Source organism: Aspergillus aculeatinus, assembly GCF_003184765.1.
Source record: "Aspergillus aculeatinus CBS 121060 unplaced genomic scaffold BO66scaffold_20, whole genome shotgun sequence".
NCBI classification, from domain to species: Eukaryota; Fungi; Ascomycota; class Eurotiomycetes; order Eurotiales; family Aspergillaceae; genus Aspergillus; species Aspergillus aculeatinus.
Genome location: NW_020291489.1, coordinates 1 through 14746, shown reverse-complemented (window position 1 = coordinate 14746; position 14746 = coordinate 1). Strand labels below are relative to the sequence as shown.

Below are 14746 nucleotides of genomic sequence, written 5' to 3'. Positions count from 1 at the left end.
GGGAATTGCTTATCATTTCTCGAGTCTCCACCAACCCCTGTGTATTGTACCTACAGTGCAGCCAAACACTCGAGTAGGACCGAAGTTTGACTGGGTAGGTAGGTGGATAGGGCGGGCCACCTGCTGGTGGTGGTGGTGGTGCTGCTGCTGGTGCATGCGTCAGCTGAGTTACTGGGCGAGAGGATATTGATATCGAGACCCACGTCGTCGTTTGGCATTGGCATTGTGGTTTTAACCGCGATGGTAAACGCGTTGTTTGTCATTGTGCACTTGGGAGGGCCGGGGAGTTGAGAGCTGGTCTTCGAGAAATGGATGAATATGGAGAGCCATGTCTAGCTGCTGGGCCACTAGTTCATCTTCTCCAGCTACAGGATGACGTGAAATTTCAGAGTCATTCTCAGTGCCCCAGATAGCTATCCACCTTCTCTCAAAATTGCGTGTCAACGCACGGGTAAGTAGAACTTCACACCGTTAACCTGGAGTGTGAGACACAAGAAAAGAAATCGTAACCAGTTGAGACCGAAGTATTTTGTATATAATCCATAAGTAGTTCGAGACAAAGGGAACTGTAAGTTATAAGCCTGACGAGGCACTGTACTGTACTGTACCCCCCAAAGAGTAAGTACTCCAGACTTCCTTCCCAACCAATTCCCGTCTATTCCTATTCCCCTCGACCATAAATGGTTCCCCCCAGAGGGTTCAGGATGGATTGGGCTGTGTTGAGATCCAGTGCTGATGTCACTATGTCAACGACGGGTTTATCGCAAGGTTGGACGGGCTGTGGCCAATGTCTTCTTGGGTGGTGCTTTAGCCAGTCTGATGAAGAGGTTAGTTCTTGCTTTCGTAATGAGCACAGTGGAGGGAAAGGTGGGTGGGTGGGAGTAGCTTACAAGCTCTGTCACTTACTGGGCTGGAGTAAACACCGAGCCACAGGCCACCGTCTTCTTTTGGTCCTTGCGTTACCGGTACGTCGTTGACAAGGAGGGAAACGGTAGAGCTAATGTATGTGACGTTAGCGTTTGGTTCCGTCCGGACTGTGGGATGCGTTGCGCATGCATTCGTACTGGCTTGTACTGTACTGTACTCGCTGCTCTCGGAGTCTGGATTGGGGTATTCCCCTTGCGTGGAGGATGATCTCCAATCTCAAGAGTGGTGGAGTATAGTGGTATAGAGTTGAGGTGGAGAGAGTAGATGTAGAAGTAGTAGAGGAGGAGGAGGAGGAGGTAGAGGAGGAGGAAGAAGAAGAAGAGAAGGTGGAAAGCACTATCCCCTCAATTAGCATCAGCAAAACACTCCCTCTCCATCTTCATCCCCTCATGACCCTAAAAGGAAAGGGGGGGGGGGGGTGCATCATACCAGAGCATTTCCCTTGCGGGAACGTGCCTTGCGCGAGTGGGGTCAATTGGTAGGACTTTTGTTTTTAGCCAGCCTGCCGCAGCACTTATTGTCAGTATCATCGTCCTCATCATCTTCTTCCTTTCTGTTAAGTTTCAACTAGGTATGGTGGGTACACTCACAAGCGCTGTCACTTACTGGACCAGCCCACATTGGCTAGGCTTTGCTCAGAACGGAGGATTTTTTCCCCTGATACCTGCTTTTGTTGAGCGGCGTTAGTAGGTCCAGGGCACGGCACTTCTCCGGTCCATCACTTTCCTCTTCATAGAAGGAGAAAGCGTGGGGCTGCAGAAGTGTCGTGCGAAAAAGAAGCCGTCATCCCACCGGGTGGTACCTACACCGGCTTGTTAGCGTGTGAGTCGGTGGAGGAGACGTACTAAGTTGTTTGGTTTGGGCATGGCTGTTTCGATTTCGTAGCGGGGTTTGGGGTAGGGGGTGAGGTCTGGTCTGGCGAGAGGCGTGAATTAGACGACGTTGACGGTTATGCTGGGCGTGAGTCGATGGGGAAAGCTGTGTGTATAGGGACTTGGTGATATGGGAGTCAGTAGAATATGGGCGCGGAAAGACAGAAGTAATGAGGGGAAAGTAGGCAACGAGACAGAATCAAGGGGAAGGCGCCAGGTTTTATTAGCTCTTGTTGGGTCGTATTCGGAGGAATCGAGGAGTCGATGCGATGGCCGAGTTCGGTGCGTGCTGCGAGCTGCGGGCTGGCGAGAGGAGAAGGAAGCCCTTGTTTATCATGTCGCATCGGTCGAATGACTTAACGCTGGCTGAAATCAAGGTCGAGCGAAACATGCATGAGAGACGCGGGGGCCGACATGGATGAAGTCGTGGCGGCGTCGTTAATTCCCCGAACTGTTGGTCAGCGATTTCCTAAACGGACCAAAGTTGAGGCGATCGACGGCCAGAAAGACGAGGGAGGGAGAGAGTGCATGGCGAAGTGCTGCGAATTGTCTTGGTAGTAGTGAAGTAGAAAGTCAATCGATGGGAGACACCAGCGGGCACTTATATTCTTTTTCTTCATAGTCTCTAATCTATATACATGGTACAACCACCAATCACTGAAATATTTTTGGAACTGCCTGTTCGTCAGGCCGCAGTCGACCAGCCCTACTTCCTCCTACTCCTGACTCCGAGAACCAATCCGATTTTCCTTCCTTCCAAATCTCACATCTCACATGGCTTTCCCCCTACAGATGAGGTGGACGCCTCGTAGACCAAACAACAGTGGGTATCATTAAGAAAAGGCGAACAACAAAAGACTTTGGACGGGGCATGAATGAATGCCGAATGGCGGGCTGCGGTGTGCGATCAACAGCCATCTGTCCGGTGTGGTCTCAGCCACGTGGCAGCAGGGCCAAGCTAGCGGTGAAACTTGGCGACAATGAATAAGACCACATCTGGAAAATGAAGCATAGACGTGGTCCGTCTCCTTCCTCGGCTGATGTGAAACTCTGCTCATTCCCCTGGCTGTGGTCGGGATACACCGCTGCCCTGAGCAAGGGCAAGGGTGACTGGGCTCTGAAACAAAGCTAAAACATTGCCGATAGAGCCGCCACAGACCAAGAACAGATGATTCAATCGGGTACAGCGATGACACTCGAACATGCCAACCCCGCGGAGTGAGGTGAGGCGATGAAACAATGTGTTTCACGCTCAAGCGACCTTGCGCCCAACGTTGCCGATGCCGCGGCCAACGACGCTGATGATCACGTCTCCATTCTCGTTCTCACCACTGGCATCGCGAAGACCCCAGCCGGGGGCCCCGAATTTGGCCAGGTCCCTGGCCAGTTGGATGGTGCTCTCGTCAGCCATCACCTCCCGGCCGACTTGGATACGACCCACGTCCTCCGATCCCATGGTCATCAGACCAAGCATGACCGGCACGGCTGCAGGGGCAACGCAGCCACCCTTGGAGACGGTCTCCAGCAGCTGGTAGGCACATCGCTTCCCAATGTCCTCAGGCGCCTCACCACCGGAGGGCGGCGATGCCACATCGGCGGAGAACAGGCACCCCGTTGACGACTCAGCGACCAGGGACAGGCCAAAGCCAAGGCCGATCTTCTTCTTTCCGGACGGGTTGCTCTTCTCCGGCGCAGGCACGAAGGGCGCCGACGACACATCAGAGAAGACGTAGGTGTCGGGTACCAGAGGGTTGAGGATGCCACGGGCGGTTTCGATCATCCGGGCATTGTTGGACGCCGAGACACCCACCGCGTAGGCCACACCACGCACCCGCTTGATCCGACCGGGGTTCATCAGGTGCAGAGTTTTCGGGAGTCGCAGCTGGTGGCCGAACACAAACTGGACTTCCCCACCGCCGCCGCGACCGTTGGGGCCCGGGTTGGATCGCTTGAGGATGCGCAGCTCGATGTTGTTGAAGATGCCGAATTGGTTGAAGAGAGGGAGAATGGCCGTGCGCACACTGTCGACGGACATGTCGCCCGTCGGGGTGGCCGAGGTGATCACGCCGGGACCCGTGAACGTCACCTTGATCGGCGCCTTGGAGAAGGGCGCCAGGAGACACAGCGGGATGAGGAAGTAGCTCACACCACGAGTGCACCCTGCGGGGAGCTCATGGCGAATCACGCCTCCACTGGCGCCGGTGCCCGTAGCGCTGCCGGTGATCAGGCCTGGCTTGTACACGACGATCGTACCCGTGTAGGAGATTTCCATCTGCGAGCCATTGGTGACGGCGTCGAGGAGACGAAGGAAAGAGATTTCATGCGGCGCGAGACCGGGATTCGTCGGGGACGAAGGACGGATTTGCGAGATGTGGACGGTCCGGCCAGTCAACGTGGAGAAGACCAAGCGATAGACGAAGTTCTTGTGGGAGGTAAGCCGAATCGGGGGCTGAGAAGTCGACGCCATTGTGTCCGGAGGGATGAGGGGGGGAATTTCCTCGAGAACGCCGTCGGGTTGGATTCAAAAAAGCCTCGAGGCGATCAGAATTTCGTGCCTGCGGTGGAACTGGATTGGAATCTTTTGGCCTGATCCGAAGAAGGGAATCGAGAAAATCTGCCGGAAGGGGAGGATGTTCCGTTCCGACTCCCGGCGTTTGGGGCGGGTTATCTCCGGGCAGAGCAGATAACATTAGACCCTGGAGTGGACTGTCGGATGATCACATACTCATACTCATCTCTGCTTCCAAAACAAAAACAAAATACAACATCCGGTATTGACCCTCCAGGAAAACCCATCGCTGCAGATACTACGGGACCAAACAATGTTACCACCGGCCTTAAACATCCCTAAATGGTATGTATAGCATTTTTGGTTGATCATATTCCCTACCCCTCCTCGCCCCCGCATTGTTATTTGCTTATCAACCACCAAAATCCCCTCCTCCCACACCCATTGACTCGTCTTCCCTCCCCAATTTCGCGTTTCGTACACACGGCTGATGACACCAAAAACAAAAACTCGCGCAGGCTAGAAGCCAACTCGCACCTCCTGCAACCCCCGGTAAACAACTACTGCGTGTACCACCCGTCCTCGCCGGAGACGGCGGGGTATACGGTGATGATCGTGGGGGGGCCCAACGCGCGCACGGACTACCACTGCAACACGACGCCGGAGTTCTTCTACCAGTACCGGGGGTCGATGCTGCTGAAGACGGTGGACACCTCGGTCACGCCGCCGGTGTTCCAGGACATCCCGATCCACGAGGGGTCGATCTTCCTGCTGCCGGCCAACACGCCGCACTGCCCCGTGCGGTTCCGGGACACGGTCGGCGTGGTGATGGAGCAGCCGCGCGCCAAGGACGCGGTCGACAGCATGCGCTGGTACTGCCGCGGCTGCGGGGAGATCGTCTGGGAGAAGCTGTTCATCTGCACCGACCTGGGCACGCAGGTGAAGGAGGTGGTCAATGAGTTTGGGGCCGACGAGGAGAAGCGGACCTGCAAGGCCTGTGGGACTGTCGCGCAGACCAAGTTCGCCGAGGGCGAGATCGTACAGCCGCCTCGGCACCCTGAGTAGGGGTTTTTTTTTCCTTCGGATTCGAAGAACAAATCGATACCCCGGTTCTGACATGCCATGGCGATGTACAATATCTGTAGGGCGGGAGGGCTCGGCTTTGATGTGTGATGTTGATGATTACGAAAACTGCGTCGGCGAGATTGTCTTATATTGGATAGCAAATCTATATCTCGGAACTTGTTGGATTGTTGTGTAGCACGGTTTGGATGGGTCCTCTTAGAGGGCCTTGATTAGGGTGCCCGCAGGCTATAGTCAAGTATCGAACGTCTGGACGGTGAATGTTATCCAGGGGAATATGGGAGAGAAGAGAAGTTGAAGCGAAAGGGTACACAAAAGGTGGCTGTCCTTCTCTGGACCAGCCGACACCAGGACACAGAAAGGAAAAAAAAAACATAACACAAAGAATGAAGGAACCGCAACACACTCGACCAAAGCTAATTGTAACATGTAAGTTTATCACAGCCGCACCAACAGAGCAGACTGCATATGCACGCTATTCCATCCCATGCTACCGAACTGTACATTGTAGAAAGACAGACTGGGTTATCACCAAGCAAAACATCAAGAAGAACAAGGTGAGATGAAAGTGGCAGGCTCAGATGTGTGGAACCGCAAAGCGTATCGTATATAAAGGCCTGCCTATGGCAGCAAAGAGCCATTACTCATTGGCAAGGCTCGTAAACTGCCATGCCTCATGAAGCATACCCTGGGTCCGCAAGACTGACTGCAATCATAGGGCCGTCGTTGGACTGAACGAGTGCCATGATTCCCGTACCAAGCAGGAAATCAGGTCAGTCCACTCCTCAGTCATCGAATGGACAGTCGATACTCTCGTGGCCGTCTCTTTCACAGAGAGCACACCACTTAGACTCGTCAATCACACCGCTCGCTTTCCCCGCAACGGGGGCCATGGATGATGTCAAACCTACTCCCCTGAGACCCTCCAGAACGGCATCACGTCCGGTCTTCTGAGGCGTTGTGCTCTCCTCGGGAGTTGAAGATGTGGAGGGCTCCGCCGTAGACGTTTCAGGGGTAGGCTTTTCATCTAGGGAACTGTCATCGTGAAGAGGCTCTTCAGGCTCAGGAGTCTTCTCCTTGTTCTCGGCACCAAACATGTTTGTGCAGCTTAGGATGTCATGACCGCCTGTCTCACAAATCTCACACCATAATGAGCCACCGTCCTCCGAGCGAGCATCTGACTCGTGCATCGTCTCTAGGCGATGGTGGGAAGCATTTGACATGGCGCGGTGGCGTGCAGAGTAGGCCTGGTATTGCCCTTCATGCTGGGGTTGGTCATGCCAATCGTTTGGCACCACCGTGCGATCCGATAGACGGTGTACATGATTGATCGTATTCCCATTAGTGAGATTTGACCCACTGGTGCTGGTGGACTTTTGGTGGGTTGGTGCGGTGGTAACGGTAGAGCTGCGCGTGCGACCACCACCGTTGATCTGCATCTGCTGGAGTTCGCGTTCGAGTTCTTCGATGCGGTAGTTCTTCCGTTCCGGGATGTGCTCAAACTCCTCTGATTGTTGCTCGAGGTGAGGGACATGTTCTGGCTGGTGGTCGGGTTGATGGTCGGGCTGTGGGCTTGTGCCGATGCTGTTCTGTTGGATTGCATGCAAATCGGGATCACCACGGCTGAGCGAGTGGATGATCGCCTTAAGGCCACGGATCTCGTCGTCCTTCTGTTCTAATTCTCTCAGGTGGTACTGTCCGTCGGTTCCGGCTGGAGCCTCCTTCGAGTCACGTTCCTTTTGGAGTTCCAGCTTCGTTCGCTCGACCTCGCCCCGCAGAAACTCTACCTCTGCTCTGGCTTCAGCTTCTCCGCGCCGTGCGTCCTCCAGACCCTCTTCAAGCTCGGAGACTAGCTCCTCGAGTTGTTTAAGCTGCCTTGCGACGGTTTCAACATCCTCGCCGCGCTCCTCCAGCTCTCGATTTTGTTGCATCAATTCTTCTAGGCGTTGCTCATAAACTCGCTCCGTTTCCGAGGCAGCCACCTCCAGAGTATCCAACGTGCTTCTAAAATCTGCCCGATGCAGGTCGAATTCCGCAGTCAGCGCTGCGATCTTCTCATTCTTCTCGCGCAACTGGGCTCGGATCGAAAGGGAGTCGGATCCCTCTAACTCTTCCAGGGTCCGCTGGAAATCCGATAGGGTGGCTGCCTGCTCATCCAGCTGGCGATCGCGGTCCAGTAGCTGCTTTTCCAGGCTCTGAACCTGCTCCCGTACTTCCTGGAGTTCTGCTGCCACGGATGACTGGTGGTAGTCAGATGTACGGGCCGATGGGAGCTCGTCTTCCGTGCTCAACCGCGACGGCGGTCGGTCAGAAGCACGGGAGGGAGCCTTCACTGGGCTTCGCGGAAAGCCATTTGTCGAGGCGTTTCTCGATGCCACGGACGGGGTTCGTAACCCCGCCAGGCTCAACTTGGACGAAGGCGGACCTCTGGGCGATTCGGGCCGGGGGAGGGACGGGCGTCTCACCCGCGGGGCGCGCACCGAGGTACCAGGGCCGATAGACTTGCTGAAATTGACGGGCCGCGAAGGGGTGGGAGGGCCGGCATTTATGCTCGAGCCCAGCCCGGAAGCACGTTTGGTGACATACTTGTTGTTGTTCATCGGCACGAAGATACCGGAGCCGGGAATAGACGTGGAGAAGTAACGCTTCCCTTCAACATCCCCGTTGTTCTTTCCCCTCCTGGCATGCTCCGAGGCGAGTTCAATACCGGCGAACTTGCCTGGTTTGCCCGCCACAGTTCCCAGGTATTTGACCGTCCCGTACATGCCGCCGGGGACGTTGACCAGGTCGCCCACCTGGACATCGTCGAGGGGTGCCATGGTGACTGAAGGCGGTCGGGTCAGGAGGAGGGTCGAAGATCGGGGATTGAGTCGCGTCGAGTCGAAGATTCTGCGGAACGGGAGGGAAAGGGAGTTGAGGGTCGAGATATAAGGCCACGGACAGGGACAGACAGTGAGTGACTTTCAAGGGACGACGGACAGGTGAAGAAAGGGATGGTCTAGTAACGGAAGAGGTGTGGGGTGGCTGAAAGCAGTTGCAGGAGAGAAGTGACTGATCATAGGTCAGTCGACATAGCTGGTGTTTAGAATGGATGCGCAGCTAGTATGAGGCTCGGAGGGATGTTTATTGCCTATCTATCCCTATCCTCTGTGTCTCTGAAGCGTTCAAGTAGGGTCTCCCAGTCCTCCTGTTGGGCAGCGAAGGACAGGGGCAAAGGCAAAAGGCGCAGACAAACGACAAATCAGACTGAAAGACTGGGGGGTGGATATCGAATCGAATCTGGTCGACAAATTTGGTTGCGGCCAGAGAGAGACACGGTAAGTGAAAGGATGCTTGCTGCTGGGATTCCAGTTGAGAGTGAAAGTGACGAGTGAAAGTGACAAGTGACGACACAAAAACAATCGAATCGGGGATAAGCTCAGGAAGCTCTGCAGCTGGAAGGCTTTCTGCCTTCAGCCTTCAATCAATCGATTCGAGCTCATCCCAAATGAGTAATGAACACACAAGAACCATGGACGATGTGCCCCACCAGTCTCAGGCTCTCAGCAGTCTCAGTGTTCCGTCACGCAGTTACGGAGTACAGTACGGAGTACACCCTCGAAACATACAATAAATCCTTCCAAAGGGGACTAGTGGCTGGGGCAATGCACGTTCTTGTTTCTGCCTGAAGATTCAGGACTCCACCGTACACCTCAATCATCTGTGCTTCTTCTCCTCATCGCTGCTCCATACTGTTAACTTAACAGTTCATTCAGTATTACTCCTCCTCATATCATCACCACACCACCTGAAATTATTTCCTTCTCCCAAGGAGACTACAACCCCCCTCAATCCACCCTGCTATACCCTGAATTGCCCTTCGTTATCACCTCCTCTTCAAGCCTCCTCCTTCCCTTGCAGTTCCGACCACTGTCTTCCGCTCCCTTACCTAACCGTTCTACTTGTCCGCTTTTGCGCCGCCAACTCCGGGGTGGAGCCCAGCCCGTCAGAAGTGGACGATAGTACGTATCCTCCTTGGAAACTAGCTCTCCTTAGTCGTTAGTCGCCACGGGGTCACCACAGCCCGTCTCGTCTATTGCTGAGTATTGTTGTGATCATCACTGCTCTTGCAAAGAGCTTCATCGCGCCTCCCCTACCTTCGCCCTTCAATTGCCGCGCCGCGCCCTTTCGCCATGGCGCAATACTTCTTCGACCTTCTCTACAGCCTCACGGATTGCATGTGCTGCTTTCCTAGCACGCCGCAATTGAAGATCAATAGTCGTAGCTTCAAATTGCTCCGCCTTTTAGGTGAAGTGAGTGTCCGCATCTGACTGCTGGTCCAGTGCAGCGTTTCCGAACAAGCCTTGATGCTGACGATCAGCCCCTACTTTGCAGGGCGGTTTCTCCTACGTCTACCTCGTCCAAGACAAAGCGACCTCCGAATTGTTCGCGCTCAAGAAAATCCGATGCCCCTTTGGCCAAGAATCGGTCTCCCAGGCCCTGAAGGAGGTCGAGGCCTACAATCTGTTCACATCGCACAGCAACATCATCCATTCCATTGATCACTGTGTTTCGACTGAACCCGGCTCCAAATTCCGCTCCGACGGCGGCGAACCTGGCTCCAAGACCGTTTACATCCTATTACCTTACTACCAACGCGGAAACCTTCAAGATGCGATCAACGCCAATCTCGTCAATCACTCCCGTTTCCCGGAGAAGAGGCTGATGGAGTTGGTGTTGGGAGTCGCCCGGGCATTGCGCGCCATGCACCAGTATCGTGTCAAGAGCGGCTCGGGGCCGACCCGCAAAGCCAAGGCTGTCAGGAGGGAGGGAGCCGAGGCAGACGCAGACGCCGCTGTTCGCAAGGCAAAGGCCAAGCGACGAGCCAGCCAAAATGCAGATGACGATGACGAGGAGAATGAGCCTTTGATGGATGACGAAGTGACCATAAGTCAGGAAGGAGTGCAGGACGGTGACCTCCGTCCGTACGCTCACCGAGATATCAAGCCGGGTATGGTAATCGCAGCGGCAGGAAGAGACTGGCTAGGCTAACTTGAATAGGGAACATCATGATCGCCGACGATGGTCGTACGCCCATTCTGATGGACCTCGGGTCGCTGGCACCCAGTCCGATCGCTATCACCTCTCGCTCGCTTGCTCTAGCGGTCCAGGATACTGCAGCGGAGCACAGCACAATGCCCTACCGGGCGCCCGAGCTGTTCGATGTCAAGACGGGCTCGATTATTGATACCAAAGTGGATATCTGGTCTCTTGGGTGTACCCTCTACGCCTGCCTGGTGGGCAAGAGTCCCTTCGAAGCTCGGAGCGAAGAGACTGGCGGCAGTCTGAGTATGTGTGTACTAGGTGGAGACTGGCGTTTCCCTGACGAAAAGTCGAGTGCAACTAAGGGGAAAGGGAAAGCTGGTGACAACAACAACAACAACCGTGACAATGCCATGGCAATCAGTGAGCCTGTGAAAGAAGTTGTGCGCAAGTGTCTACAGGTCGAGCCTGCAGACCGGCCAGACATTGATGAATTGATTCAGATCATACAAGACGTCATCAAGGAGCTACCAGATGATGATGAGGTTTCCGGAGGCTCGAGCTAAGCTATCTACTGGAGCCACCTTTTCCTATTGTTGCCTTAGCATGTTACTTGCAGATATTTGCTCTTTGATTCTCCATTACTGCCGGCTCTCGTCAGCTGTGCTGGTCGTTGGATTGCCTGGTGTATTATATGAAATGATTTGAATGTTGAACATATCTCCTTCCGCGTTAATAGGTATATAATAGTTGTATCAATATCTCAGGGGTGATCACCGACTGATAAAGGACCTGGTATGAGAAGCCAGGTTTTTCTAGAGGTTTTGTCATCAGAGGTCAATGCTTATCTATTGTCGGGAAGAAAGTTGACGTAGACGTAGAAACATGTTCCAGACCGCAGTCTGATATGAGAGACGCTCGTATTTTGTCTTTTGACTCGGTCGACCCGGGAAGACTTTCTCTCTTCTCTGCCTCCCTCATTCTGCCTCCCATTCTCCATGATAATCGCCTGCGTGCAAGCATGGCATGTACTGTACCTCTGGCATTATCAATATGCGAACCTCCAGTGACGAGGAAGAGGTACATTCCGAGCTGTACCTGAAATGTCTACATTAACCTGTTGACAACCGTTGGGCGGGCTAAGCAAAAGACGATAACGGGGATAGGATCGACAGGCAGGTTGACCCGTCGAGCTATCGATCTGTCCTTTCGATACAAAAGCAGCAGCCTGGCTTACCGGAGAGAACAGGATCCTTTGCCGACGGTCGACATCCCCGCCTTGTCCGAATCATCGCAAGTGGTTTGTTATCGCGATGGCCCGTCTCGAAGCCGCGCGGGGAAGACAGCCACGACTGGTTATCGCCATCTGCTTTTGCCGGCCATTGACACTCTCTGATAACCAAGTGGATCCATCAGCGCAAGATTATCAGAGGGCTGCCCCATCCATAGGGCCCCCGACTCCCAATGACCCCCATCCGTGCAATGCTTGCTTAAACTCGGCGTTTCTCTGCGTGACGGAATGCAACCCGAGGAGGGGTCCTTATCTGCAGACCTATGATAACGGCGACAAGAGGTTGGATCATCTACCTAGTATGGATGTGCACACGCTGATAGCAGACGGAATTGTTCCATGGTGCCACAAGCGGGGAGGGGGCCTCTCGAACGCAGTCAATAATGCTACTGAACCGGCTTCTGCGAGGGTTGACATGTACGCTGCACGCTGATTCGGTCGCCGTCGGAAAGCTTCCTCGACAACAGCCAGACTTTAATAGTCCCGGCTGCCCGCAGGGAGGGAGCAGACCTCATCTCTGACCAGAAGCAACATTCTTCTGGCTCTTCTTTCCAAGAATCTTGAAACAGGCTCGTCGGTTGTTACCAATCGCTGGCCAACACCATGGCCCCGACAGTGGACAGAAATGCCATCCCCGGCACAGTGACCCTTGTAGATCTGCAACATGTTCTGGCGACCCGCCACCTGGACAAGGGCGACAGCGACATCGTCCTTATCCCAGAACCCTCGGATGATCCCGATGATCCGTTGAACTGGGCGCCACGCCGGAAACTGCTTTCGACAATTTGTGTCAGCGTGTATGTGGGCACCAGCCGAAGAGCTTTCTGGTGTGGTTCAGCAGTATTGACATTGCGTCATAGATATACCCTGTTCGCGGGAATCGCATGTTCGGTCGTATACTCGGTGCTCACTCAGCTGTCGGATGCTACGGGCGTCTCTGTGTCGACTCTGAACGAGGGCACTGGGTACATGTTTTTATTCGCGGGCTGGGGGTTGCTGTTCTGGCAGCCATTGGCTTTACAATACGGCAAACGCTTGACATATATTCTGTCACTGGTTGGGATTTTGGTAAGCCCTTGGAACTCTTGGGGGCAGGGGAAAAGGGCCATTGCTAATACTTAATAGGGCACTTCGATGTGGGGGTAAGCTGTCACCGGGCCCACCTGCTGTGGTAGCTTAACTAACTCCAGACCAGCCCGTACATCCACACCAACGGCCAGTGGATTGCGCGGAGCATCATATCAGGCTTCTTCACTGCCCCGATCGAAGCCCTGCCGGAGGTCACTGTCACAGACGTGGTAAGTTTGATGGCATGTAACCTCCAACCGAGCTGATAAGAGAATGAATAGTACTTCACCCACGAACGGGGCACCTACATGGCCCTCTATGCATTCTTCCTGGCCGGGAGTAACTATTTCGCCCCGGTGATCTGCGGCTTCATTGCGGAATACCAAGGCTGGCAATGGGTGTTCTACTGGCCCAGCATTTTCTGTGGCGGTGCCATTGTGTTTCTCTTCTTCTTCATGGAGGAGACGAATTACGTGCGCCAGCAGCGAACCGCGCCCGAGTCGCAATTGACGTCTTCCACACGGACGTCGGAACAGAACGAGAAGGAGAAGGCTCCCTCCGGACTGGCCCAGCAGGCTGACACGGAGTGCGGCGTCATGTATAAGAAGAAGAGCTATGCCCAGAAGCTCTCGCTGCTGGGTCCGCGACTGCCCCGAAACAACATGTTCCGACGGCTGTGGCAGACGCTATACTATCTGAGCTGGCCGGTGATTTTCTACGCAGGGTGGGTTGGCGACAGCCTGGATTGGATCTTGAACGTGGCTAACATCAATAGGTTCTCGTACGGGTCGTACCTGATCTGGTTCAATGTGCTCAATGGTACTGCCTCGATTATTTTGGGTGGGGCTCCGTACAACTTCAGGTACGTACAATACGTATGATCCGAGAGACACGGATTCTGACCATGACAGTTCCTCCATGGTCGGTCTGAGCTATCTAGCCTGTATTCTGGGCGTAGTCTTTGCGTGAGTGCCCTCCAATATATGCGCCTCCACAATCACTAACAACGGACGCAGCTCGCTCTTGACCGGCCGGTTCAGCGACTGGCTCACCATCCGCCTGGCGCGGCGCAACAACGGGGTCATGGAGGCGGAGCAGCGGCTGTGGCCGTTTGCGATCTGCCTGGTCCTCGTTCCCGGGTCGCTGCTGCTCTGGGGGGTGGGCGCCGCGCACCAGGTGCACTGGTTCGGGTTGATCGTGGCCATGTGTCTGCTGGCGATGGCCAACACGTGTGGGATCACGCTGAGCGTGAACTATTTGGTGGACAGCTACCGCGAGCTGAGCGGGGATGCGATGGCAACGGTGATTCTGGTGCGGAACACGATGTCGTTTGCCATTGGATACGGGTGAGTGCTGCTCTTTTGGTGGTGTGATGGTCGTGGACTGACAGCTGGCTGGCAGAATCACGCCGTGGGTCGACAACCTGGGCTACCAGAACTGCTTCATCTCGGCGGCGTTTGTGGGACTGGCGTGCGCCGCCGTGTTCCTGGTGATGATCCAATGGGGCAAGATGTTCCGGGAGCGCAGCCGCGAGAAGTACTGGGCGATTGTGGTGGAGAACCAAGAGAAGGGGATGGGACATTAGCTGAGGCTGAGTATATAGTATATAACCCGGAGATATCCAGACAATTAATCTCAGTAGATCCTTTCACTATAGGGCATATATAACCCGAAATAGGTATCCAGACAGTTAATCTCAATAGATCCATACATCAAACATACCCTCACCTCCAATGAAACCACCTCAAAAGATAAAAGATAAAGATAAAGAACTACAACTACCCCCCCATCTTCCACCGCAACGCAAAGTTGGAATCCCATTTCGCCCGCTCCATGGCTGCATCCCACTCCCTCGCCATGCGCGCCAGCATCTCCTCCGGCGTCTCCCTCTCCTCCGAGGGCATCTCGCTGTCCCCAACCCCAACCCCATTATCCTGGTACATCTCCTCCTCCTCCTCCTCCTCCACCACCACC

The 14746-nt window shown here is 54.5% G+C and overlaps 8 protein-coding genes across 8 annotated transcripts; 5 read left to right on the top strand and 3 right to left on the bottom strand.

Moving 5' to 3' along the window:
* Window positions 1-512: 512 nt before the first annotated feature.
* On the bottom strand, window positions 513-1738 carry BO66DRAFT_72251 (uncharacterized protein). The gene is made up of 5 exons (XM_025653536.1): window positions 1518-1738; window positions 1357-1429; window positions 1057-1263; window positions 891-997; window positions 513-816 (listed from the first exon to the last, which is right to left on the bottom strand). Exons 1-5 carry the CDS (start codon window positions 1546-1548, stop codon window positions 662-664), a joined length of 573 nt encoding a protein of 190 aa, XP_025504626.1. The 5' UTR covers window positions 1549-1738; the 3' UTR covers window positions 513-661.
* Window positions 1739-2954: 1216 nt separating this feature from the next.
* BO66DRAFT_72246 (RNA 3'-terminal phosphate cyclase-like protein) lies at window positions 2955-4360 on the bottom strand. The gene has a single exon (XM_025653535.1). The coding sequence runs from the start codon at window positions 4264-4266 to the stop codon at window positions 3052-3054; it is 1215 nt and encodes a 404-aa protein (XP_025504625.1). The 5' UTR covers window positions 4267-4360; the 3' UTR covers window positions 2955-3051.
* Window positions 4361-4621: 261 nt separating this feature from the next.
* Window positions 4622-5373, top strand: BO66DRAFT_437759 (3-hydroxyanthranilate 3,4-dioxygenase; the record flags this gene model as incomplete). Its single annotated transcript, XM_025651014.1, has 2 exons — window positions 4622-4653; window positions 4827-5373. 2 exons carry the CDS (start codon window positions 4622-4624, stop codon window positions 5371-5373), a joined length of 579 nt encoding a protein of 192 aa, XP_025504624.1.
* A 598-nt stretch (window positions 5374-5971) lies between these two features.
* Window positions 5972-8352, bottom strand: BO66DRAFT_72227 (CAP-Gly domain containing linker protein BIK1). The gene has a single exon (XM_025653534.1). The coding sequence runs from the start codon at window positions 8208-8210 to the stop codon at window positions 6177-6179; it is 2034 nt and encodes a 677-aa protein (XP_025504623.1). The 5' UTR covers window positions 8211-8352; the 3' UTR covers window positions 5972-6176.
* BO66DRAFT_72226 (uncharacterized protein) lies at window positions 8353-8880 on the top strand. The gene has a single exon (XM_025653533.1). It carries the CDS (start codon window positions 8496-8498, stop codon window positions 8763-8765), a length of 270 nt encoding a protein of 89 aa, XP_025504622.1. The 5' UTR covers window positions 8353-8495; the 3' UTR covers window positions 8766-8880.
* A 259-nt stretch (window positions 8881-9139) lies between these two features.
* BO66DRAFT_470823 (putative serine/threonine protein kinase ENV7) lies at window positions 9140-11145 on the top strand. Its single transcript, XM_025652818.1, has 3 exons — window positions 9140-9683; window positions 9766-10381; window positions 10432-11145. Exons 1-3 carry the CDS (start codon window positions 9564-9566, stop codon window positions 10977-10979), a joined length of 1284 nt encoding a protein of 427 aa, XP_025504621.1. The 5' UTR covers window positions 9140-9563; the 3' UTR covers window positions 10980-11145.
* A 468-nt stretch (window positions 11146-11613) lies between these two features.
* Window positions 11614-12222, top strand: BO66DRAFT_72194 (uncharacterized protein). Its single transcript, XM_025653532.1, has one exon. It carries the CDS (start codon window positions 11727-11729, stop codon window positions 12135-12137), a length of 411 nt encoding a protein of 136 aa, XP_025504620.1. The 5' UTR covers window positions 11614-11726; the 3' UTR covers window positions 12138-12222.
* On the top strand, window positions 12223-14411 carry BO66DRAFT_72187 (putative MFS transporter). Its single transcript, XM_025653531.1, has 9 exons — window positions 12223-12501; window positions 12565-12772; window positions 12830-12846; window positions 12900-13002; window positions 13054-13496; window positions 13548-13634; window positions 13684-13737; window positions 13789-14118; window positions 14174-14411. Exons 1-9 carry the CDS (start codon window positions 12308-12310, stop codon window positions 14355-14357), a joined length of 1620 nt encoding a protein of 539 aa, XP_025504619.1. The 5' UTR covers window positions 12223-12307; the 3' UTR covers window positions 14358-14411.
* Window positions 14412-14746: the final 335 nt, after the last annotated feature.

What these genes read in the sequence shown, in the direction of transcription:
- BO66DRAFT_72251 (XM_025653536.1), bottom strand. Translation starts at nt 1,548, where the DNA reads ATGTGGGCTGGTCCAGTAAGTGACAGCGCTT. An exon ending in CCCGCAAGGGAAATGCTCTG is followed by an intron (nt 1,264 to 1,356) that starts GTATGATGCACC and finishes TTGAGGGGATAG; the next exon opens with TGCTTTCCACCTTCTCTTCT. An exon ending in CCCAGTAAGTGACAGAGCTT is followed by an intron (nt 817 to 890) that starts GTAAGCTACTCC and finishes CCTCTTCATCAG; the next exon opens with ACTGGCTAAAGCACCACCCA.
- BO66DRAFT_72246 (XM_025653535.1), bottom strand. Translation starts at nt 4,266, where the DNA reads ATGGCGTCGACTTCTCAGCCCCCGATTCGGCTTACCTCCCACAAGAAC.
- BO66DRAFT_72227 (XM_025653534.1), bottom strand. Translation starts at nt 8,210, where the DNA reads ATGGCACCCCTCGACGATGTCCAGGTGGGCGACCTGGTCAACGTCCCC.
- BO66DRAFT_72226 (XM_025653533.1), top strand. Translation starts at nt 8,496, where the DNA reads ATGAGGCTCGGAGGGATGTTTATTGCCTATCTATCCCTATCCTCTGTG.
- BO66DRAFT_470823 (XM_025652818.1), top strand. Translation starts at nt 9,564, where the DNA reads ATGGCGCAATACTTCTTCGACCTTCTCTACAGCCTCACGGATTGCATG. An exon ending in TGCTCCGCCTTTTAGGTGAA is followed by an intron (nt 9,684 to 9,765) that starts GTGAGTGTCCGC and finishes CCTACTTTGCAG; the next exon opens with GGCGGTTTCTCCTACGTCTA. An exon ending in TCACCGAGATATCAAGCCGG is followed by an intron (nt 10,382 to 10,431) that starts GTATGGTAATCG and finishes TAACTTGAATAG; the next exon opens with GGAACATCATGATCGCCGAC.
- BO66DRAFT_72194 (XM_025653532.1), top strand. Translation starts at nt 11,727, where the DNA reads ATGGCCCGTCTCGAAGCCGCGCGGGGAAGACAGCCACGACTGGTTATC.
- BO66DRAFT_72187 (XM_025653531.1), top strand. Translation starts at nt 12,308, where the DNA reads ATGGCCCCGACAGTGGACAGAAATGCCATCCCCGGCACAGTGACCCTT. An exon ending in AGGTCACTGTCACAGACGTG is followed by an intron (nt 13,003 to 13,053) that starts GTAAGTTTGATG and finishes GAGAATGAATAG; the next exon opens with TACTTCACCCACGAACGGGG. An exon ending in CCGGTGATTTTCTACGCAGG is followed by an intron (nt 13,497 to 13,547) that starts GTGGGTTGGCGA and finishes TAACATCAATAG; the next exon opens with GTTCTCGTACGGGTCGTACC.